The sequence below is a fragment of the Motacilla alba genome, chromosome 26 (assembly GCF_015832195.1).
Source record: "Motacilla alba alba isolate MOTALB_02 chromosome 26, Motacilla_alba_V1.0_pri, whole genome shotgun sequence".
Taxonomy (NCBI): domain Eukaryota; kingdom Metazoa; phylum Chordata; class Aves; order Passeriformes; family Motacillidae; genus Motacilla; species Motacilla alba.
Genome location: NC_052041.1, coordinates 5,976,156 through 6,000,586, shown reverse-complemented (window position 1 = coordinate 6,000,586; position 24,431 = coordinate 5,976,156). Strand labels below are relative to the sequence as shown.

The 24,431-nt window shown below is 43.8% G+C and overlaps 1 protein-coding gene across 1 annotated transcript; it reads left to right on the top strand.

Annotated features, from left to right (window-relative positions):
- The first annotated feature begins 146 nt into the window (after positions 1–146).
- Positions 147–24,431, top strand: ST7L (suppression of tumorigenicity 7 like). Its single transcript, XM_038162333.1, has 16 exons — positions 147–707; positions 1,958–2,040; positions 2,947–3,106; positions 3,602–3,656; positions 4,177–4,292; positions 6,134–6,212; positions 7,018–7,172; positions 7,295–7,392; positions 7,801–7,915; positions 8,918–8,990; positions 9,697–9,799; positions 12,926–13,076; positions 13,215–13,307; positions 15,899–16,038; positions 21,117–21,185; positions 21,413–24,431. Exons 1-15 carry the CDS (start codon positions 512–514, stop codon positions 21,168–21,170), a joined length of 1,671 nt encoding a protein of 556 aa, XP_038018261.1. The 5' UTR covers positions 147–511; the 3' UTR covers positions 21,171–21,185; positions 21,413–24,431.

Here is a 24,431-nt window from a genome sequence, read left to right as displayed (position 1 = left end):
GCGCGGGTGGCGCCATCTTAGCTGCGGGCAGACGCCGCGTGCCCGCCATCGCATATATGGGCGCGTTCCGCGGCCCCGGCTGACAGAACCGCCGCCTCCTGGAGCCGTCGGGGCTCCCGGTCATCGTGTTGGATATGCTCTGGCAGAGCAGCGGTGATGGACTCGACGAACAGGCTGCCCACAGGATCGCCGGCGCTGTCCCGGCGTGCCCCGTGGGCTGAGACGGCCGGGAGCCGCAGGCCGGAAGCGCGGCCGCCGCCACCTTAGCTGCGGGCAGACGCCGCGCTGCCGCCATCACAGCTGCGGGCAGGTTTTTCGCTACCGGGAGCGCGGCCGTGGCGGACCCGCCGCGCCCCGGAGCCCCGGGCATGCCGGCCGTGCTGTGGGGCACGATCGGTCCGCGCTTCGCCCTGGGGCAGCGGGGACTGGCTCGGTGAGCGGGCTGCCCGCGCCGTCGAGCCCCGCCCCGGGGCTGGTGCCGCCCCTGTCCCGGCGTGCCCCGCCGGCGGCGATGGCGGAGGGCGGCGGTGGCAGCGGCCGGGGGCCGCCGTGCCCCGGCGCGGCCTCGGCGTTCCGGCGCTGGGAGCAGCTGCGGCGGCGGGCTGCGACGCCCTGGGCCCGCGGGCTGCTGGCCGCGGCCGCGGGGCTCGGGCTCCTGTACGCGGCGCTGCGGGTGCCGGTGCGGCTGCGGGACGGCCTGGCGGCCGGTGAGCGCGGCAGGGGCGGCCGGGGGGAGGCGGGCCCTGCCCGTGGGGCAGCGTGGGCTCGGCCCGGCTGTACCCGGGCTGTGTCGGGAGTGCAGCGGCGCCGGGGCAGCGCCTGTCCCGCTGTGCCCGCGTCTGGGAGCTGAGCAGGACGAATGCTGGGGCTGGGATCTGTGCAGAGAAGGAGGAGACGGGTCTGGGGCAGCAGGAGCGGCTGAGGGGGCTGGGAAGGGGCTCAGCCTGGAGAAAAGGAGGCTCAGGGGGAGCCTTGTGGCTCTGCAGAACTCCTGACAGGAGGGCACAGCTGGAGGGTAGGGCTCTGCTCCAGGGAACAGGGCACGACCTCCAGTTGTGCCAGGGGAAGTTCAGGTTGGACATCAGGGGGAATTTCTTCATGAAAAGATTGGTCAGGCTTTGGAATGGGCTGCCCAGGGAGGTGGTGGAGTCCCCAGGCGTCGTGGTACCTAGGGAACCGCTGGACCTGGCTCTCGGTGCTCTGGTCTTGTTGGCAAGGTGGGCATTGGTCACAGGTTGGACTCGATAAGGTCGTTTCCAAACTAATTGATATTCTGATTCTGTGATTCTGTCCCAGCCATGCCTATGGGCAGGTTGTGCATCCCACCTTGGCTTGGTGACACACTGAGCTTGTCACCCAAGCCCAGGGTGAGGGACACGGCCGGGATGGGGCAGCTGAAAGCAGCCAAGGCTCTGCCCCAGTGCTCCCACCTGGGGGTCTGTCAGGCTGGAGCCCTGCCCTGGGGCAGGTGACAAGGCTGCTGTGCACTTTGGGTCCAAACCATGGGCAGAGCATCACTGGATAGCTGCATCCTCTGCACTGTGCTCTCGAGAGCAGGAGGGAGAGGTCTGTGGAAAACGTGTTAGCACTGAATATAAACTTGCATCAGAACAGGATGATTTTGCCTTAGAGTGAAATAATATATTAAAGTGGCTTGTTGTGGCTCACCAGCCACTGTATGGGTGAAACCATAAGATGCTCTGTCTAGAAATGTGCAGTGGTTTTTTTTGGTTTTTTTTTTTTTTTTTTTTTTTGGTGGGATATAAAAATTGGCTGTCACAGGTAGATACAAACAAAATAATACATGGTGAGGATTCCCCTAACAGTGCAGCATTATAAAGCTGCTAGGGCTATAGTGTACTTTGTATTTGCATGATATTTGGCATTCTTTAATAGACACGCTGTTTATATTTTTCAGTTTTACTTATTAAGTCTTTGGTTTTGTTTTTCTTAACAGTGACCATGTTCTTAAGCACTTTGACTCCAAAATTCTACTTTGCCCTTACAGTAACTTCATCTTTTATATCTGGACTGATATTTGTAAGTAGTCCACTTCTTTTTTTTTAAACAACTTTAGCACCTCTGAGATGACTTTATGAGGGGTAAAGGGAGTGAATATCAGACTCTAGAGGGTGCCTTTGTGCTGGGAAGGCCCTTCTCTGATGTATTGCTGCAGCTCTCTTGCCGTGTGTGTTGTTTGTATGAGTCTGAGAAGATAACTTGTGTGGGATGCTGGATGGTTTTCGTGCCCTGCACAGCTGCAGCCCCTCCCCTGGGGCCCGTCCCTGGTCACCAGAGAGCACACCAGGCACAGGATCCACGCTGCTCCAGGGCTGACAGTTTGGTGCAGTCCTTGGGGGGTATGCAGGTATTTTTAACAGCTTCAAAAAGAGATGGTAGTGTTTGTGGCCCAGAATTTCTGCTAAGTGACTGTCATTGCTGTTAGCTTAGCCTTGTCTCTTTGCTGGCCTCTCTTTCTGGTTAGCAGAACATCTCAGTTTAATGGGCCATTTTATCCTTTATTCTTTTAGATTATTTTTGTGAATTGAAAAAAGCACACCTGTGTTGAATTCTACAAATTTGGTACTGCAGGTAGGGCTACAGCTTGAAATAGCCCCACCAGAAAAGAGGGTAGAATGCTTTTTTGCCTCTGTTCACAGTTTCCCTGTACAGGTACTTCTGAAAGGGTTTCGGAGTTACCCTCATGACTTTGGGAGGGAGGAACACAACATTTGACTGAAATTTTGCTGTTTTTTTCCAATCTCTTTCATGTTCTGTGAGTGGTCCTGCATGACAAGTCAGGCCAAACTGGATCACTGCTGTTGCTGTGTGTGGAGATGAATTCGCTGCAAGGGGGCAGACTCGCCGTGAGCGCCCTTTGTCCCTCATGTTTGCTGCGAGGGTGGCACCTGGGGAACTCCCTGCTGCTTTTTTCTCCTGTGACAGGTGTTTGAGTGGTGGCACTTCCGAAAATACGGCACATCGTTCATCGAGCAGGTTTCTGTGAGCCACTTGAGGCCCCTCATCGGGGGTGCAGACAGCAGCCCCCCAGCCCCAGCAGCTTTCTCGGTGGGGGAGAGTGAGACCAGCAGGCAGAACATGCCAGGTGATTCCTGATGTGTCCCAGCAGCTTTCCTTAAGCTTTGAGAGGGCTTTTAAGGGCTGTGGCTCTGCATTAGTGCTTGTAAAAAATGGCAAGGCCTACATCTTGCAAAGAGTTTTGGTAGTAGTGCTAAAAATAAACGAAATAATAATGTTTTTCACTCTAAACCATTCATTGTTGAAGATATGATTTAGAAAATATCATACATTTAGCTAAAACTGTTTCAGTAACATTAGGTATTTACTGTTCTAAAGATAAATATTGCATGAGTGTACATGCATTGCTTAATCTTCCTGCCCTGTGCTTTTGTACCCCAGCAATGTTGGGGAGCAAAAATATTTATGGAATAGCAGGAGTTTATGGAGATGGTGATTGCATAATAATAAAAGTAAAGCAGGTTTTGAAAACACAACTGATTTGCATTACTGCATTTTAATGTCAAGGTAATATTTCTTGTGCTTTTAGTTTAAAAAATATTTTTATTTTGTTATTCCTCAGAGTGCAAAGTGTGGCGAAATCCTCTCAATCTTTTCAGAGGGGCAGAGTATAGCAGGTATTAATTTTCTTGCTTTCCACTGCATGTTTTTAAATTTAATCGGGGGCATGCACGTGACTTCTTCACAGAGCTTGCACTGGTAATGTCAGGAGACAGCTGGAGACCTGCAAGATTATAGGGGTGATTGATACCAATCCTGTGTTTAAAAGGCACCAAGCCAAGCTTTGGCAGCTTCAATGTTAAGAACAAAAACATTACTGTAACATCAGGGCTTTTTGAGACTAAAGTAGGAAAAAAACTTTATTCAAGGTTGAGACGGTGATTCTCAATCTAAATCCTCTTTTATTAAACTACATTGTAAGTCTCCCAGTGTTACTTCATGGGAAGAGCTGCTTTCCAGGAAGCCAGTTCCCAAGTTGTTTAGAGCTTTGCAGGTTATTGAGCAGTAGTACTTGGAGCTTTGTGTTAGTAGCTTTAGTCTGTTATTACAGATTTTCTGTGCTAGGCACGCCAGGCATTGTCTCTATCAGCATTGCTAATTGCTAGGAGTGCCTCTTACTGAAACCTGTTGTTTTAGGTACATGTGGGTGACTGGCAAGGAGCCTCTTACTTACTATGACATGAATTTGTCTGCTCAGGATCATCAGACCTTTTTCACGTGTGACACGGATGCCCTCCGGCCTTCAGACACAGGTACTGGTGTCTGTGTCAGTGGTGGACAGTGCCAGGGGTGTGCTTTTAGTCAGCTTGAAAGTTGTGCAAGGTATCTTGTCAAATATTTCACGAAACTGTAGCCTTTCTCAACTACCAAGGAGGTTTAATAGGTGTAGAGGATCATAGAGGGGTTGGGTTGGGAGGGACCTTAAAGCCCATCCAGCTCTGCCCCCTGCCATGGGCAAGCACACTTCCAGTAGACCAGGCTGCTCCAAGCCCCTTGAAATTTAGTGTTTAGTGAAATTTAGTGGAAAGATGTTGTTTTATGTTGTGCATTCTCTACAGCTTTAGTGCTGTCACAGTCCTGATATTTTTTAAGATCTCACACATTTCAAATAATTAACACAATATTGCAAACCTGGATTATATTCTCAACACCCAAAATGTGGTCTCATTTAAACCTTAGTAATGAACAGTGCAGTCTCCAGATTTTTTCCTTGTGTTCCACATGTTTAGTGCAGAAAATGTTCTTTACCTGGTTATTGTCAGAGTGGGTGTGAATTATTGTCAATTTGTCACATTCCAGAGGTGTTCCTTGTCAGCTGGCTGTGACATGTTTGATATGAAAGATGTGTTTTTATTTCACAGAGGGGAGTGAATTGTCTCGCTTGCTGAGCCAAGACTAATATTTTGTTTCCGAAAGAAAACTCAAATATTTTTCCACGTTATTCTTGCTGGACAGCAGGAGGTTTTGTTCCAAAAGAAACATATATAGATTCTTCAGTTTTCTTATCGTCCTTGAGATAGGCCAGATATAGAACTCCATGAACGTAAGGTTTTGGAGTTCTTTCAGCCCTGGTTTTTAGTGTGAAAGTTAATAATCCTGCATGGAAAATGGTAGCTCTGAATGTGTTTTCCTAGAAATTGGTTTTCAGTTTGTGTTTTCCAGTTTTACTAAATGGAAGCATGGTAGCAGGGGTTTAGAGTCATTGCATTGAAATAATTTTGAATTAAAGTTGTAGTTCAAAGGACACTTCTGAATAGATTTCACCCCTTTTACTTGTTCCCAAACCAAATGAGCTGATAAATGTAAATCTTGAATTGGCTTTGCCTTGTGATGCCACTCAAATGTGCTTTGTAAATTTAAAAATAAATTGCTAACCCTTCATGATCTGACAGTTGTCTAAAAATAATCATGGAACAGAATCCCAGAATGTTTTGGGTTGGAAGGGACCTTAAAGCTCATCCAGCTCCACCCCTGCCATGGCAGGGACAGCTTCCTCTATCCCAGGGTACTCCAAGCCCCAGTGTCCAGCCTGGCCTTAGGCACTTCCAGGGATCCAGGGGCAGTCACAGCTGCTTAATATTTAAATATAAAACTCTACCTGTGCAAGACACCACTTACTCCATCACTGTTTCCTTTGAAGGTCTGTTTGAAAGCTTAAATTAAAGTTCTTTGCAGGTCTGTGCAAGAACCTGTGTTTAGCAGTTGCTCCTGCCAAGCTTTCAACAAGTCTTGGGAAGTGTTTCCAAAAATCTGTAGCAATTTAGAAATTGTACATCTGCCTGGTTATGCAAGCTGTGGCTGTGCTCCGTGTAGGAGTTCTGAAATGGTCAGAGGAGTCTTCCTGGTGTTGCTTTCTTAGACTACATTTGGGCTGTAATGAGCTGTTCCAAGAATTTGATGCTTGTGGTAGGAACAGGCTGAAATGCAAACACTGTTGCTCTTCCTTGTAACAATCATAGGCACACGGGGATTTTCAGACTGGCAGGCAGTGTGAGTTGGGGCTGGCTCCGAGCAGCCAGTGTCGCCCGTGCTGGCTCCCAGCTCTTGCACAGGTGGCCGTGTCCCTCAGCAGCCTTTGCGTGTGCTTTTACAGTTATGCAGAAAGCGTGGCGAGAGAGGAACCCGCAGGCCCGGATCAAAGCAGCCTACCAAGCTCTGGAGTTGAACAATGAGTAAGTTTGTACGTTCATTGCTGGATTTCTAGTGTGAAGGATTAAGTGGAAGGATACCGAGCACACTAGCAGTGTCTTCATCTAATAATTCACTTACAGCAAAGTTCTGAATGCTTAAGGGGGTCTCTTGGGACTGGGAATTGCACATGGGGCTGCAAATTGCCCTGAAATATTGAACTGTTCTACTAAAAACATCTTTTGTGCATCTTTTTTTCTTAAATCGCTGTGTTAGTGGCCATTACGAATGAGAAATCAAATACAGGTAAGGAGTGGTCTTAATTGAATGTAAGGTCATGTATTTCAGAGATGGTATCATGGTAGAACTGTATATGGAATTCACAGATGCCACTCCTGTAAAGGAATTAAAAATACTCTGTAGCATAAACCAAAGAATTTCACCCACAGCTGTGATCTGCTTTGCTATGTTGTCTTGTTATTTTTGTGTAAAATGTTTTAAAACCTCCTGGTTTTTAAAAAGCAAACCAAACAAAGAAAAACCTTTCCAGACAATTACAGACCATTTTTACAGTTTCAAGGAGAATAATTTAACTTGCTTTAACAATTTTCTCCTTTGCTTTTGCTCCAAATGGGAGAGGTGTGTGTTTTTTTTCTGTAAAATGGAAAAGATTTCTTTTTTTCCTGTCACTCCCCCTTTGAACTCAAGTCAGTATTTGGAATTTTAATACTGTCAATGCTTACATCTTAAACATGAGTGAATCTTGCCTATTTCTAACACTTCTGTCACTTACTAAAAATGCTAAACTTCCTCCCTCAAAGTAACTAGTAGGTTTTTCTCTTATTTCAGTTGTGCTACTGCATATGTCCTCCTGGCTGAGGAAGAGGCAACAACTATTGTGGATGCTGAGAAATATTTCAAGCAGGCTCTGAAAGCAGGAGAAATGATTTACAGAAGATCTCAGAACTGCCATTCCCAGAGCCCCCAGCACGAAGCACAGCTGAGTAAGGACTTTGAGTCACATGAACTCCTGGGTTTGTGTGAGCAGAAATGAAAAACTAAAGTTATAATTGGGAGAGGTAAGGATTGAAACTGATAGACTAATGTTTTTTGTCTTTGTAATCAGGAAGAGACACCAATGTGTTGGTGTATGTAAAAAGGAGACTGGCTATGTGTGCCAGGAAACTGGGAAGAATACGAGAAGCAGTAAAAATGATGAGAGATGTAAGTAAAAGTAAAAAACCACTGAGTTAACAATTGTTTTCAATCACATTGTCCTAATTGATGGTTTTAAGTTTATTTCTAGGCATCATAATTAATCTCATTGAGTTATTTTCCCATGAGTTTTTACATGATTGATTGGGGCTTTGTGTAACCTGGTGTAGTAGGAGACGTCCCTGCCCTTCTGCCATGGCAGGGGGCTGGAATGAGATGAGCTTTGCTTGCTCCAACCCAAACCATTCTGTCATTTTATGAAATGATGCAGTTCTCTTCATGCTGCTTCCGTGCCAGTCTCTAACACTGAGACAACAGAACATTAAAAAGCCCTAGATTATTGTACTGATTTCTGTGAAGCATTTCAGTGATTGAACTGCAATTCTATATGTAATTTTTCTCTTTACTGATTTGCAGTTGATGAAAGAGTTTCCACTTCTCAGTATGCTGAATATCCATGAAAACCTCCTGGAGGCCCTTCTGGAGTTACAGGCTTATGCAGATGTCCAGGCAGTTCTAGCCAAGTATGATGGTGAGTGGGAAAATGTGGGTGTTTTTGAGTAAGAGAGGAAGTGAGGTGGGCAGGAGATGCCTGTCCACAGGCAGGAGTGTACCCGTGACCTCAGCAAGGTGAGCAGACTCCCTTCATCAGTAATAAATAGGTGCTTGTGCAGTGCAGGTCAAGTGCTTTGCCCAGTGCTTCTTTCTGTTAACAGCAGAAGTTGTGACACTTTCTTAAGAAAGCATTGCTGATTTTTTTCTGAGCATCTGGAAGAATGAGTACAAGCCTCATACTCCCTGCAGCACCCCTGTGTTTGGCTTGACACAAGAGCCAGACTTGCAGTAGGTGATGGACAGGCCCAGGACAGGATTTACAAAAAAAGCAAGAACCATCTGACTATACACAACGTGGTACTTGGGAATTACACCCCAGACTTTGTCTGCTTTTAAAGTAAACTTGCACTGTGGAGTGCTAACCTTCTAATCTGTAATTGTCAGCTCAAACTTGGCTTCAGATCTGCTGCAAAGCTACAGCTGACAGAATTTCCCCCGTGGAACTGCAGAGGAACAGAAATCACATTTTTGTTAAAATTCATCTACCTGGCTGTAATGCAATTTTTTGCCGTCAGCTTCCAGTCAGTCTCTCAGTATTGTGCAAAACTGTGTTAATGTACAGTTGCAAAATAAAGATCAGGAGCTTACTTTAAATCTTTGTGGGTTAATGCAGGAAATACATTCTGTTCTTAATTGTATTTATGTGCACATTTCTCTTTGGATTCAGTTTCAGTGTGTTGGTACATTTAGAAGCCATAGATGGCTATCACCTAAATACAACTTTGAGTTTTCAATCTGAGACTGACTGGTGACTGTCAGAAAAAAGAAATTAAAGGTTTCTAATCACAGCTGAAATGTTCCAGATGTTAAATTCATTGTCTCCCATACCCAAGGAAAAATCCTTAACTCAAAGGATGTGGGTTTAAAATGTTTGTGTTGCCTTAGAATCTTACAGCTTAATTCTTTTATTTTATCACAGATATCAGTCTTCCCAAATCAGCAGCAATATGTTACACAGCAGCTCTGCTAAAAGCCAGAGCTGTTTCAGAAAGGTAAGCAAGGACATGTGTGAAAACAATGGTTTGTCACTTTATCTTGGGTTCTGATGTAAAATATGAAGGACAAAGGTCTAAATCCTTTATGCTTTAAAATTGCTTTCTGTAATTTTAATTCTAATCTGTAAAAAAATCTTTGCTTTGATTAAAGGATTATTTAATTTTTTTGGTCTTTTTTACATCCCTGGTTATGCCTAATTATGTAGCAATTCCATTTCTGAGAGCAAGTTGAGTGTATTTACATATACATATATCCATGTGTGTAATAAAATACAATTTAAATCTACTTTTAAGCATCTGTAAAGTTAGTACAGGGGAGGATGCTTTTCACAAGCCCATGTATTGGCCTAGTGCTTTTGTGTAAAATCTGTTTTCAGTGTTTGGCTTGGGATTTGTTTTTTGGATATTTGTGGTCGTTGGTGCTGGCATTTCACCGTGGTCTGAGCCAGCTCCAGCTCCCAGCAGGTGCTGCTGTAACAGGGAGCTGAAAGTCAGGATCTACATGAATTTTCATGTGTCTTATGGGCATGAGTAACAGTCAAGAAACCTGACTTAACATGAGCATTTTTCTCCTAGAGGGGTTTGTTTATCTTTCTTGATAAATCAGCCAATTTCTAATGAACTCTAGGCTTGCAGTGCAAATAAACACCTGGTTAGCATTTATAATTTATTAGTTTTGTTCAAGGTGGGTTTTTCCCTTCAGGTTCTCCCCAGAAACTGCCTCCAAGAGAGGACTTAGTACAGCAGAAATTAATGCTGTGGAAGCAATTCACAGAGCTGTGGAATTTAACCCTCATGTTCCAAAGGTAAGAGTATTTTGTTTCCTACTGGACCGCATGTATTATATTCTGAAAAATACCATATTATAATATGATTTTGTTATTGGAGCCTTTCTAGCCCCATATTTTCTTGAATTTGGTTATAACTCCTGCTGTGGAGTTGTTAAAAACATTAGTATTTATATAATAAAAGTTTTGTGGCCAGATTTTTTTTTCTATAATAGCTGATGTTCAAATGAGGTTTTTTGCACAAAAATTTAAACTTCAAATTTCCTAACTCATTGGAAGTTCCAGTAATGTATTACTCAAGGCCCTTTACTCTCAATAAGAGTGGACATTAATAAATATAAATGTAGATATTTAAAGTCATAAAATAATCACGGAATGGTTTGTGTTGGAAGGGACCTTAAAGATATCTCATTCCAGGACCCTGCTTCCAAGTCCCTAAAGCCAAATTAAATTCTCCAAACAATAATCACTCTAGTATTCCAAACCCCTCTGTTCTGCTGGGCTTCCAACCCTGGCTCCATGGTTATTGAAAGATCTGCAGTCACTTATTTTCTTCATCCACGTGTAAACAAGATTAAGAGTCTGTATCACCACAGGCTGTGATTTAATGTCTGGCATCAAAACACGGGTTGCACAGAGCATTGGGTGAAAATACAGTCTGGCATTGCTTTTTACTGTCCTAGGGGTGCTTTCAGCATGAACCTGGAAGCAGGAGGCTGGCTCAGTGCAGGGTCTAATCCTCTGCAAATGATGATGGAGCCCCAGTGGCTGCTGCTGGGGAGGCTGGAATGATCCGGCCGCTCCGTTCTGTCTGCCTGTCCAATCCAATAGAATGTGCACTGAGGAAGCTAATTGCTGGGAGAAATTGCTGCTTCTTTGCATGACTGATCAAGAGCGCAGCAAGTTCATTTCAGACAGTCTCAGACAGATTTTTCTTTAGCCTCTGCCTTTAGGGGCAGAAGATTATAATGCATTATCATTATCTAAAAGTTCTTTTGTTTTGGGTATCCTCCAGTTGCTTCTGGAGCCTCATATACCTTTTTAAAGAACTTAGAGATCATTTCAAACAGGCTGCTGTTAAAATATGGTCTGTAGTTCTGCAGACACGTGCAGAAACTGATTCCAGGTTTCAGTAACTTGATTTTCTCTTCTAATTGTACATCTGTCCATTCTTCATGGGTTTTTATTGCAACACTGCCTTGAGGCACCAACTGGTTAGATGACAGAGCAGAATTTTACTGTGCAGGCTGTTCAGAACTCTGAAATGTTTATGGTCAGAGCAAGCAAGTGAATAAGGGCAGAGAAGTGAAGCAACTTGCCTAGTGGATCACAGAGGGAGAAGAAAATCTGATCTTTGCATTTCTACTCTCTTCTATCCCACAGACTAAAAATGAGTGTGTAAAGCAGGAAATCCCTCTGTTCACACGTCGTGTGAAAGTGATTGTCTTTGTTCCTAACATTTTGCATAAAGAAAATAAATTGTTTCTCTTTGTTCTGCTTTTACAAGGCTGGGGTTTGTTTGGAAAGTTAGAACCAGCTAGAAAAGCGGTCCTCTTAAGCCATTTTGAATTAGAAATCTGTTACTGCATTGTGGTACTTTATGAAACAATATTTTGCAGTCATCTTCTGAATATCTTAGAGATCTTTATTGTGTCTAAAGGCTTCAAAACCTTCAGCTCACTACTGAGACACCTTCAGTACTGACACCTTCCCTGTTCTATGCATAAAGATGGATGTGAAAACTTGCCAGACTGGAATTTTTCTGTTTATGTGGTGACATGGGCTCAGAGAGAGCCAAAGCCTGGCGTTGAGCATTGGTGTCTTGTGGCAATACTTGCAGTGGAGCTTCCCCACCACGGCTGGGTTATACTCCCAGTTAGCAGAATGGAAAAGTGGGCACTGTGGAGAGCATGAGGATTGGGTCAGGGGTCAGATATTTGAGACCATTTTCCCACAGCAGGGCTGTGTGAGTGATCCTTTACTGTGTTAAAAAAAAAAAAAAATTGAAGAGGATTAGAGAGGATTAGCAAGAGTATTACCCTCCGGAGTGCAGGCCCAAGGCACTGAGAGAAGAACCTAGCCAGGCAGCAAATGTGCTTTATTTGGCTGGGGCACAACCCCTCCTGCATTCCTTGAAGAGTCTGAATGGGAAAAGTTAAGTCCTCAAACTGGATTAGTAAATAATCTCATAGTTTGTGGCATCTGCTGAAATAAATCGGTGAGTTAGCTGCATTCTTACACTTTGGGGGACACTCCAAGGAATTGCCAGCTATGTTGATCAAAGATGTGGATTAACTTTGGCTGTTATTGAATGAGACACTACATGGTAGGAGAGGACAGCTCACAGGTAAATACTAGAGCTGAAACTCATTTCATTCTTGTAAGAAGTAGTCATCTGTTTTTAAAAGCTAAGTTCAAATGAATACCTGACTTTTTTCATGTACCATGAGAAAATGTGGTACGTTAAAAAATTTGCATGTTCTGTGTTGCAAAGAAATAGGAAATGATTAATCCTTGTGTTCTTTGACCCCTCTGAGCATCAGATTTTCTGCTGATGGAGGGAGAGGGCTGAAATTGAAAAAATCTGAAATCAAAGATACTTTGTGGTAGCCCAGTGAGACCACATGAAAAGGTTTTCCTGGGTTTGGTTTATTATTCTTCTTTTGGTTAGCATGCTGACACCTTCAGGTTTGCTGCTCATACTTCAGAGCTAACAAGTTCTCAACCACCTACATTGACACTTTCAGTGAGGAAGTAATGAGCAAAAATACTGTTGGTTTGGGGTTTTTTATCAGCCTAAATTTGTCCCTCATTGGTGTTGCACCTGCAGCATTATACTAATGTCTGTTCCACAGGAATGTGTTTTTATTTGTCTTACTGAAGCTGTATGTTTTTTCTTGGTTTTTTTTTTTTTGTTTTTTTTTTTTTTTTGGTGTGTGTGAAAGCCTAATTTAAGAGTCCTATCCACAGGAGTGTATTTTGCTGCTTTTCATTTCTCACTTAGTGCAGCCTGCTGCTGTGTGCTAGAAGCTGGCCCTGGCCCCTTCTACACTCAGTTGTGCCTGAAATGATCAATTACATTTCCCAGTCAAAGGTTTTGGAGCAGTCCATGTAACCAGGTGTGCTTCCCATTTTTCCTTTCAGTATTTACTGGAAATGAAAAGCCTAGTGCTGCCTCCAGAGCACATTCTGAAGCGAGGGGACAGTGAGGCAGTAGCATATGCTTTTTTTCACCTCCAGCACTGGAAGAGGATAGAAGGGGCTCTAAATCTGCTGCACTGCACATGGGAAGGCAGTAAGTATCTCCTTTTATTCTCTTCTGTACAGTGGACTAGTCTCTCTGCCTTTACCCCCCTCAGACATGATTGGTTCTCTTTGTGAGAGCTGGTTGCCTGATAAGGTTCAGATCTAATGTCACTCACCCTTTTTGCAGCATTTAGGATGATCCCATACCCATTAGAGAAAGGACATCTTTTCTATCCCTACCCGAGCTGCACAGAAACAGCAGACAGAGAACTGTTGCCAAGTAAGTGGTTTCTAAGCAGTAATGATAATAAAACACAGGCTAAGGACGTATTCAGTTTGTGGTATTCTGTATTTACCTTACTGTGATTTTTTTAGTTTGAGCTTCCTGTGAAGGGGATTCAGCTATTTGTTGATGTCCCTCCCAACAGATCCTGAAGCACTTGACTTGTGTGTGTGGTAAATGTCAGCTGGATGCAGTAATAACCTGAGTCCTTCAGAGATGAAGTCTGTGTGTGGTACATTCAGACTGAGTCTGGCCAACCTTGAGAACAGCAGAGTTGACCATTTGTTAAAAATTGCTTTTAGAAGAATTCATGGATTTGACTGCTGTTTTAGCAAGGAATCAATCCATGGCTCCAGTCCTGCATTGGGTGTCCAGTGAAACTGTCTGTGGTCTTACAGAGACCCTCTGGGTAGCCTGTAGCTTCATAGAACACGTGTTGCTTTCTGTCACTAATTCAGTGGTCTGTATTGATCTGCTGGCTGCCTCCTGGAACTTCTTCTACGTGTATTTCTATGGATTTATACTAACATTTGATACTGAAAAGGAAGTCTTACCCAGCTGCTCTCTGCTTCAAGCTTACTTTATGCAGTGATGAGCCTACATGTGTTTTTCTACAAATAGACTATCTCATTACTGCCTGTACTCATGATATTTAGGAAAAGAGCATTAATTTACATTAGAATTGAGCTGTTAATTATACATCTTAATTGAATTCCTTTGGGAATTCATGAACTTCTGTATCTTGAAGAAACACAATTCCCCTGGGACTGGAAAGGGCTACTGCAAAAGCAGCAGCAGCCCTGCAGAGACCACAGCTGTGGAAAGGAAAACTGCACAGACGTGTTTCTATTTAAAAGCCTGAAGTTATATTTAAAATGTGTAATTTAAATTTGCCCCCAGACTGCTTTAAATTACTCATTTCTCACTTATGCAGGATATTGCACAAGGAATTCCTTGGTTAGCAGCTAACCCTAAATTGTAGACTTCCCAGCATAATTAAACACCAACACATGCAGATATTTCAACAGGATCACTCACGCATTCCTGTTTTGTTTTAAATATAGAACTACCTATAAATAAAATCATCTTAACACTTTTATTGCAGCGCGTCTTCAAGAAATCTTGACACGCAATTAAAACCAAAATTATCTATTTAAAATAATGTTGACCAAATCAATGATTCAAAAAACCTGGATTGGTCTGATGAGTAACACTTCTCAAATGTCTGTGAGAGTATAGAATTAGCTTTAGTTGTCTTTACCTATCTTGAATTTGGTTTTAATTTCCCAATGTAGGAAAAGCTACTGCAAAAAGAATTAATTCCTGTTTTTTAAACACTTTACTAAATTATATTGCTCCATGTTTTAGAAGTGAGGTGAGTCTATATCATATGAATCTCTGGGTACCATTAACATCTCTGATGGATGTTAGACATGGATCTCCAAATAGTCTATGTAATTGTGCTCCAAAATCATATCATTGAAACCAAAGCAAACCCTGAGCACTTTGCCACTCATGAGTTGCAAGTGCACAAGACACTTTTGCTGGGTTTACTCTTCTGATGGTGCTGTCATGTGCTAGCATTCAGAAGCAGAAACTGGGAGGGTAAAGTGTCCTTTTCCTCCACAGACTTCAGTTTAAGAAAGAATGCAATTGTATTTTCTCATTTTACAAAAAAAGGCTCATTTACAATTTTAAGGTTTTGTTATATTTTAAAAACAGCTTGCCAAGAAGGGCAGTCTTTTTATGATTACTTATGTCTATAGAAACGATTCTTTTCTTCATTTAAAAATCTTCTGAAATCATTAGATAGAAGTCAGGGCTGGAGGTGTCCAGAGCCAGTGAGTAATTGCAAATTCACCCAGCAGGTCCTTGGTGAGTGACCAGTAGTAGTGTTGTGAGTGCTGAAAGCTCCACATGCCACCCCTAGCCTGGCTAATCACCTGCTTTGGATTTTGTTACCAGAGATTGGAAATTGCAAGGAGCTGCTATGTACAGGATTTATAACCCCGTCCTGGCACTGTTTTCTTTGAGGTCTGCTCTGTCAGCTGCTCTGAACAGATTTACTGTAGTCTGCAACCAGAAGTCTTCAAGAAGCACTAGGAAATAGATGTGTATACAGCATGCTGGCTGCTTTGTACTTGCTCAGCTTCTTACAGGGTGGGGAGATGTTTTGTTCTTTCCAGATAAAAGGATTAGAGCTCTAGAGAGCTGAAAACACCTGAACTGTTTTAGTTGGTTTGGGTAATTTTGACAGCTTGTGAACTTTACAGGTGTTCCCTCTGTCCTGTTAGAAAAGCAGCTACCAAAAACTCAGCCTGATTAAATATTTCAAAAATAACGCCCATGCAAGTGAAAAAGAAGACTGGGAAGAGAAAATTGATAACAAAAACAAATATGTGAGGACTCATAATAATGAAAACAAGCATGTGATGTAGGGGAAAAATTTTTAAGAAGTACTGAAACCTAAGATGTGCTGCAGGAATCTTTCCTTCTGAAAGTCCAGAAATGAGTTACAAGGCCATAAATAATTCAGAAAGCAGTCCTTGATTATCTAATGTCAACATTCTTTTTTTTTTTCCTTTCAGCATTTCACGAAGTCTCCGTTTACCCCCAGAAGGAACTTCCCTTTTTCATCCATTTCACAGCAGGCCTGTGTTCCTTTTCAGCCATGCTGGCCCTTCTTACCCACCAGTTCCCTGAGCTGATGGTCATTTTTGCAAAAGCTGTAAGTACTGTCTCTGTCATGGGGCTTGCTAAGGTGTCTTGTGGCTTTTTGGGAATTTTGAGGTCCAGGGTGAAGTAGCCTCTAGTCAATCTCATGCTTGTGGAGCATAAATCATTTTATCTGCTTTTATGAGAATCTCAGTAGTGACAAACACATGTTGAAACTTAGGCAAAATGTCTACTTTGACAAGAGATGAGCTATTACTGTTCCATACCATGGCTTTGATTTGCTCTGTCGTGGTTAGAGAGCAGCATTTCAGCACCAGGGAAATTTTTCCACACAGCACTGTGGTGAGTATGGATTTTATCCTTGTGGAAGTGCACAACTGCAGTGGGAAAGCCTCAAAAATAAATTTGTTGACTGGAGACTATGAGCAAAATGGGTAAAAGGCAGGCTCAGCTGCAGGAAACAGGTCTCTGTGAGCATTGAAAAGCCACAGCATGATGTAAGTGGAATGGAGGAGAACAGGTAAAGTAACTGGTGCCTTCAAACCAGGTTCAGAACTGAGTTTAGCTGTCACTTAACCTTTCAGGAGCTCAGCCAGCAGTTGTATATCTCATCTGGTTCATTTACTAGATGGAGAATGTGTTCAGTGACCACCGTTCTGTCATTGAGTACCTTTTCAAGGATAGAAGTTGGATTCAGTGGTAATAATGTGTGATGCTTTAAATGTATCTTAAATACGTCTGTTCCTGTGGGTGCTCTCTGCCTGTCTCTTTTCTCCCTCTCTGCCCTGCTCTTTTTAGGGTTTCTTTCCCTTAGTTATTTGCTAGCATCTGCTGTCTGTAACCTTGTCATCTTTCCCTGGATTCTGGAAGCTGAGAAGCAAAGTACATAGGCAGCTTCCTGCTCCAGCTTCTCACCCTACTCCAAGCAGTAAGTTTGGCCTTGACTGAACTGTTGGTCTCGTGCAGTAGAGCAGAGTGGCAAATAAAGAGCTCTGAACTCTTAAGGGAATCGTTTATTCTGGCTTTGCTAGTCAAAATAGAGGGTAAAAGACTTTTGCATCCTGGCTGGTTTAGTGCAACAGGTAATGGAGAGCCAGGAGGAAAACCTTTCTTTTTTGAGAATACTTTGTTCCTAGGAGTGTTGGCTTTACTGGTGAGCCTGGTCTAGTATCCAAGTCCTGCAGGTCGGAGAGTGGGGCCCCATTTCCACGCAGTGGTGTTGATCTTTGTGCTGGAAAATGCAGTTGGACATGCCCGTGACAAATTTCAGTGCTGCTCATAATTGGCTGGGTTCATAGTAACCAGGGGCTAACTATTTGTTTGATTAATTCTGTAAGGGCTGCATTAGCGAAGTTGTATGATTTCCAAAGAGATACGAGGTCAAATGTTATGCTAACCAAGAACTGCTGGGTGAAGTTCTCGCTCTGGGTTTCTTGAACCAAGAAAAAGAAAAGACTTTGTACAATTGAGTTGGCTTTGCAGTTGGGATGGTTGTGCTCATTATTCAATCCTGGTGTTTTCAGAGGGGTTCAGAAAACTTGTAAGAAATAATGATACTCAACATCAAAGTAACTTTTCTGTTTTTATTGCTCACAAACAGGGGTGTTGCAACTAGATGACTTAAAGGTCCCTTCCAACCCAAACCATTCTGTGGTTCTGTGTTTCAGTTAATAGATTGCTTCAATAGTTTTACTACAGATAATGCTTTGATGGCTGCTAACACTTTATACATACTCTCTTGTCTTCTGGAGGTCTGTAGCAGTAGCATCTACTTGAATTTTCATACTGAAAATGGAAGATTATCATCTTTAATGATACCAGCCTTTCCACTCAAGCATACTCTAATAAAGCAATTATTATTTGTTATATTGGGCATTATATCTTCAAATAATTCTAGTACTTCAGGCTTTTAAAATTTTTTTTCCTATGTATTTCATTACTTCAAGTATTTTTTATCTTACTGTTCTACAACTTATTAAATATAGTCACTTGAGATAATAAAGTTCTAGCTGGTATATCTGGAGTGCTTTGGCTGTAGATAAAAGCAATGCAAAATGTATTTTCAACTCTTGAATTTCCAAGAAACCTAGAACACAGTTTAGGAATGGCAATTGGAAAGTATTGTGTATATGGAATTTTTCACTGTAAATCTCAAGCAGTGACTCCTTAGATTACATTTCAGTTACTTCTTAATCCAGCTCTTTTTCCAGCAATTGAATCCACAGCAAGCTGAATGCCTCAAAAGGGGTTTAAGAAGTTGAATACCTTTCTATGGACTTGAACAGTCTGAGTTTACATATTTTCTTTTGTTAGTGCTTGAGTTTGTTTCCTCCATAATAAATCACAGGGTAAACCTTGGCAAATTGCTAAAAATATTCCAAGTGGCCAAAAATCACAAGGAAGCATTTAGTAGTTCCAATGTATACAGAGTGCTCCAGCAGCAGCCCTGGCTGCCCCTGTGCCCCCAGCCCTGGAGCCGGCGCCGTGGGGATTCCTGGTGTCCTGCACACCCCGGGGCTCTGCAGGTGGGTGCTGCTGGGGTTCCTGGTGTCCTGCACGCCCCGGGGCTCTGCAGGTGGGTGCTGCTGGGGTTCCTGGTGTCCTGCACACCCCGGGGCTCTGCAGGTGGGTGCTGCTGGGATTCCTGGTGTCCTGCACGCCCTGGGGCTCTGCAGGTGGGTGCTGCTGGGGTTCCTGGTGTCCTGCACGCCCCGGGGCTCTGCAGGTGGGTGCTGCTGGGGTTCCTGGTGTCCTGCATGCCCCGGGGCTCTGCAGGTGGGTGCTGCTGGTGTTCCTGGTGTCCTGCACACCCTGGGGGCTCTGCAGGTGGGTGCTGCTGGGATTCCTGTGTCCTGCACGCCCCGGGGCTCTGCAGGTGGGTGCTGCTGGGGTTCCTGGTGTCCTGCACGCCCCGGGGCTCTGCAGGTGGGTGCTGCTGGGGTTCCTGGTGTCCTGCACGCCCCGGGGCTCTGCAGGTGGGTGCTGCTGGGATTCCTGGTGTCCTGCACGCCCCGGGGCTCTGCAGGTGCTGGGACTGCTGCTGGCAGAGCCTTATGCACTTGCTGATGCAGTCAGGGCCCAGGAAGGTGCCCCGAGGAGCTGTGGCTGCCAAATCCCTGGAGTGTCCAAGGCCAGGTTGGGTGGGGCTTGGAGCAACCTGAGATAGTGGAAGGTGCCCTTGCCAAGGTGTTGAAACTAGGTGATCTTTAAGGTCCCTTTCAGCCCAAACTATTCTGTGATTCTGTGATAACTGTGTGAGTTGGTGCTGGTGAGGACAGGGGAGCAGGCAGTGGCAGAGGATCCACGGAGTGCAGTGCCAGTGCAGGTGCTCCCTGGGCCTCACTGTTTGTTTCATTCAGATTTCTGATCTCTTGGAGAGTCACGCTGTTCTTGCTCATCAGACAGCTCTGTTTCTGAAGTAGCTGCTGTTTAGATTCTTCACAGTAAGTGGCAGAAGGGAGGAAGGTAAGCAAATGACAATCTGAACTGTCTGAACAAGCTGAAAAACACTGCTAGATAAAAAAAAAACTGTTGAAATTGCAGACAGAAGGGTCTGATTTGTTTTTTCATTCGGTATGAATTTTTGTTTTTTAATAATTACATAGATGGAGGACTGGGTGGATGTGTATCATCTTGCAGAAGTGAGGTTGCACAGTTCCTTCTGTAATACAAAGACACCAAGAAGAAGGCCAGTGATACAGAGTGATAGCAGGCACTGTAAACAGATCTCAGAAGTTCCTGAGAGCAATGAACATACCTTCAGAGTCACAGAATGGTTTGTGTGGGAAGGGACCTTAAACCCCATCCAGCCCCACCTCCTGCCCAGGGGCAGGGACACCTTCAGCTATTCTCTGGACAATTCCAAGCAGATCAATCCCATTTTTTACATCAGAACCTTATGTTACTGGAATAGACCAGTGTAAATTGTTATTAAAGAACTGGAGCAGCAGTGTTCCTGTTGTATCCTACTGAAAACAACTTTCTTTTTCAGGGAATTGGACAAAATCCTAAGACAGTCCCTGTTCCAAAGTGGTTTTATACGGATTGCTTGATACTTTCACAACAAAGAAGTCATGGGATTTAAATTAAAAATTGGCTAATTTTTATGATTGCAAGATTAGGAGAAGACATTTTTCATTCTGGCTGCTCCCTGGCTCCCTGTTGGAGGATTCCTTGCCATTTTGTCTGTGGCAGCCATCTAGGGACAGAAAACAGGGCAAAGCAGAGCCACGTCTGGCAAGTCCTGCTTTGTGTGACACTCTGCTTTACTTTAAGAACAAATCCCCCTACCACTTTCCCCGAAGCTCATTAAGTGAGACTGGAGAATTAACTTTTTAGCCAGCTGCTGAACTTTTCATATTTATAAACACTTGAGCCTTTTGCTTATCTAAGAGAAAATGTGTATAGTTTGGAGATGTGCACTTCCCTGCCAATGTGTAATGAGTGGTTCTACACTTGGTAGGGGAAAAAAAGCCTGAAGTTTCCTGTCAGAGCTGAGTGTCGATGCCAAGGGCAAAGGTTTCTTGCCTTGCTAATCTACATCTTAACTCATGCACTTAATGTGAAGGTGCCACACGCTAACAGGCAGGGAAGAAGCCCACTGCGAGGAAAAGCACCTACACTGCTGTGAATGTTATGTTTTAAAAGCCTTTTTAATGTAATATTTGAGGTTATGATAGAAGCCAGGAGGGCCAGAGTAAAACTTTCAGAGTAAATGAGTGCTGTTGTTGTTAACTCATGAAATGAGGGTTTGCACAAGGATAACCTGAGTGCCAGTGCAGTATCTGGGGGATGGGTTGAGAAGGTGCAGGGGAGTTTTCACAATTTGTTTTAGCCTAATCTTACTTCTGGAACTGTTTAGATGGCATCTAGACTATGGATCCCGTCTGGAAGCACAGACTGGTCTTGGTGGATGGGCTCTTTGGGTCAGTGACCTGTAAATAATCTATGCCTGAATATTGAAAAAACCAGGTGATCTTTAAGGTCCCTTCCAACCTAAACAGCTGTGTGATTCTCTGAAATCCACGGTCCTCTGCTGCCTAGTCTGTTCAGCCCTGAAGGCGCAGTGCTGAGCAGCTGGAAGAGCAGGAGTCTGGGGAATGCCCTCCTAACCCTCGCGCTTCTGCCCAGGTGCTGCGCGTGCTGTGGCCAGCGAGTGCCCCCAGCGTGCTGGCCTCCAGCTGAACGACTGTGCCAGGGGTGAGTGCACGGGGCTGGGGCTTCCAGAGGGTTCTTCTTCTTCTGTGTGTCTCCATTAGTGTCTGATGTTTACGACAAGGCTGTTTCATGGTGTCAGCAGTGAAGGGGTTGGAATTCTGCTGCCCTGAGGGCAAGACACGGGGTGGTTTTTGCTCATACCTTGAGTCTGCAGAAGGAAGTTGGTTTGGAAACTGAGCTGATTTATTGTTGTGTTCTGTTTCTTCCAGTTCTTTGGGACTCTTCTTTCACCCCTCATCTTCACAATGGAACACACTGAGGACCTGCTGCTGTCCAGCCCTGGCACCAGCTGACTGGCGTGTATTTTCCATGATAGTTTGAGTTTATTCTTACAAGCCTCACTTGGTGGTTGGCTGACCCCCAGCTGGGGGAACCAAGGAAGAAATCTGGGCTCTTCAAACTGATATCCTTGACTAGCTTCCATGCTGATGGTGCTTAACATGTGAATTTCTTCTTTGGCCTTAATCTGTAATCATCGAAGAAAACAGTTCTTGTTGAGCAATAGTTTATTGCTCTCTAAATCACTTGGACAACTGGAAGCTCAAACTTCCTCTGCAAGAAAGGAGAATACACAAACTGAGCAGGTGTTTGGAGTACTGATGCTTCCTTCTCAGCTGCAGATGCACCAGATACTTGGCTTAGATTTAATTTCATAAGCCTTTTTCAAAATATTTGTTAACAGCAAAGTATGGTTCTGCTTTCTTTATTAAAAGATTGCTACTTAACACATTGAATTTGTTGACTTCTTAAGTGTCTGTTAAATATAGATTACAATGTGCAAACAAAGATTTGTTTCCTCTCTATCTTATGAGCTTGCATTACTCAAGGAGATGGTGAACTCCTCTGTTTCACATTACTTCTTTAGATTTAATTGTGCATCTTTTATTCTTCAAGACACGGCACTTTGAAAGACAAGGATGGCTTCTGAAACTGCCCACAGTGTTGTGATATCTGCAGGGGAGTCTCTTGGGAGACCTGGACCTTCACGTGTTAGTCCAAAGTGGTTTCACTGTTGTTATGAAGACTTGGAGGGAATAGAGATGTGGACAGCTCTTCAAAGGATTTGCTTCACAAACAGACCAGCCCTGAGGGTTTGTTTACTGCAAAAGATGGCTGTGGCAGGTTTGAGGTAATTGGTGTGACTTCCATTCCACTCTCCTCTTAGAGCAGAAGTCTTTTTCCCACGCAGGTCTGCTGCCTGGCATCGGGGAGGCAGAGTCATGTCAGCCCAGGCTCCTTAGAAGGGGAAGTGATCGTAGCACAGGCTTGTGGATAATGCTAATTCTGAGCACGTGACAACCCATCATCTTGCTTTTTACAGATAAACACATATACTTACCAATAAGAACTGGGCAGATTTTACACATTTGAGCTCCAGTATCTTTGTGGATGTTAGTGACATTGATGGCTTTTTCCAAAGGTGGTGTAAATTAATCCAGTTTCTGAATCCTGGATGGAGGAAGCTTGCTGGCCTACAGTATTCTCTGAAATAATCTCTATGTCAGTCAATTGCAAGTCATTTGAATTGACTTAAAATACCTCCTCACACCCAAGATCAAGAATTAATTATTTTTCTTTTTGCCTATTTTCAAATCATTCTTTACCTTGTAAACCAAGTTCTGTGACGCAGAAAGTCACCTCTGCATCTCGTGAGTGAGGTTTATTTGTAACTCTGAAAGGAAGCATACTTGCTTAGGTAGAAATGCCATTGGTCGCTCTCTACTGAAACATATTTATGTATATTGTTGAAACATATTTATGTATATTTCTCGACCTAAATCCAGGTTCACTATTTGAAATCATCAAGGAATCAAAAGGGAAGCCCTACAGAAAGATACTACCAGTGTTTTTAGAGTTACCTAACTACTAGAATGTAATTTTCTCAACTTTCTTTCCAGTTGGTCACTGGGGCTGTTTCTCACCTTGGAATCACTGTGGTGATTAATAGGCCTGTTGTGTTCATGTGATTTCACTTCGTGGTCTGCAGGGGCCCATAAGGTAACCAGCCTAATGCTTTTTAAAGTTGAACCTTTTCCAGCAGTTGTGTGGGGTTATAAATGAAGCTCTGCCTCCCATGTATCATCCCAAGAGCTGCTTTCTCTCACTGTCCTCCCTTGACATAACAGTAACAGAAAGGGGATGGGCTTGTTCTGAAAGGAGAGCTGGCAGCAGGCTGTGTAATGAAAATCTTCCTGTGGCTAGAAGTGCCAGCAATTCTCGAGGAAGGAGTGCTCTCCATACAGGATTGTCCATGTTTTTGGGAAGTGTTCCTTTGCTGCTCGGGAGCAGAGACTTACACCTGACCCATACCTGAGTAATGCCACATCAATTGTGTGTGTGTATGTATACACATATACATTTATATGTGTATATACATTAAAAATTACGGTTATTACTCAGGACAAGATGAACATTGATGTAACTTCTTTGAAACAAGAGCTGTGGTGACTGTACAGCCATTGGGATGGCAGTAGCTTTCCACAAGGCTTCATGTGAGAGGTGAGGCAGTTCAGACTAATAAATACTTCAGGGTAACAAGGTCTGTTCATTGCAGCCCTAGTTCATGTGGGCCATAAATCACATCAGAATTCTGGGGAGTAATCTCTGACAAGATATTTACTATGCTGGGAGCCCTTCATTTTTGAAATTTGGAATAGATGTCTGTTAGTAGCTTTTATGTGTCTATGTCTGTGGCAGAAGGACTTTTCATGCTGTCAGACACCTTGGTCCCTGAGGTTATGGGGACAAATTCGTATGGAGATGGCTCGGGGTGGTTCTCCATCCAGATTTGTCACAGGCCAGTTCCCTTCCTGCATCCCTCCAGCACTGGCTAGGCAAGTTTATTCCCTGCTCCTCATCCTGGAATTGTTGTGAGGGTGCCAAGCCTCATAGATCCATGACTCTGAGCAAGGCAGAGTGTAAAGGTCATAGTTGAGACCATTAATAACAAGGTGCAAACGGCTGGTTTATATGTAATGTGAGGCTTTTTACTTATTTCATTTTTGCACTTTGGGGGCTCTGTTTGCTTATGGAGCACTTGGTGTCTGGTACCTATTTAGCCTGAGAGCAGGCAATTGGGTTCCTTCAGGCCTTCAGAGGAATGCAGAAAATTGTTCTCTGGTGTTGTAATTCTGCTGGGATAACTGGAGCTTATTTGTCTCACTGCTTATTAAATGCATACTTGTCTAGAGGTCCTCTTTTTTTTTTTTTCTTTTTCTCTTTTTTTTT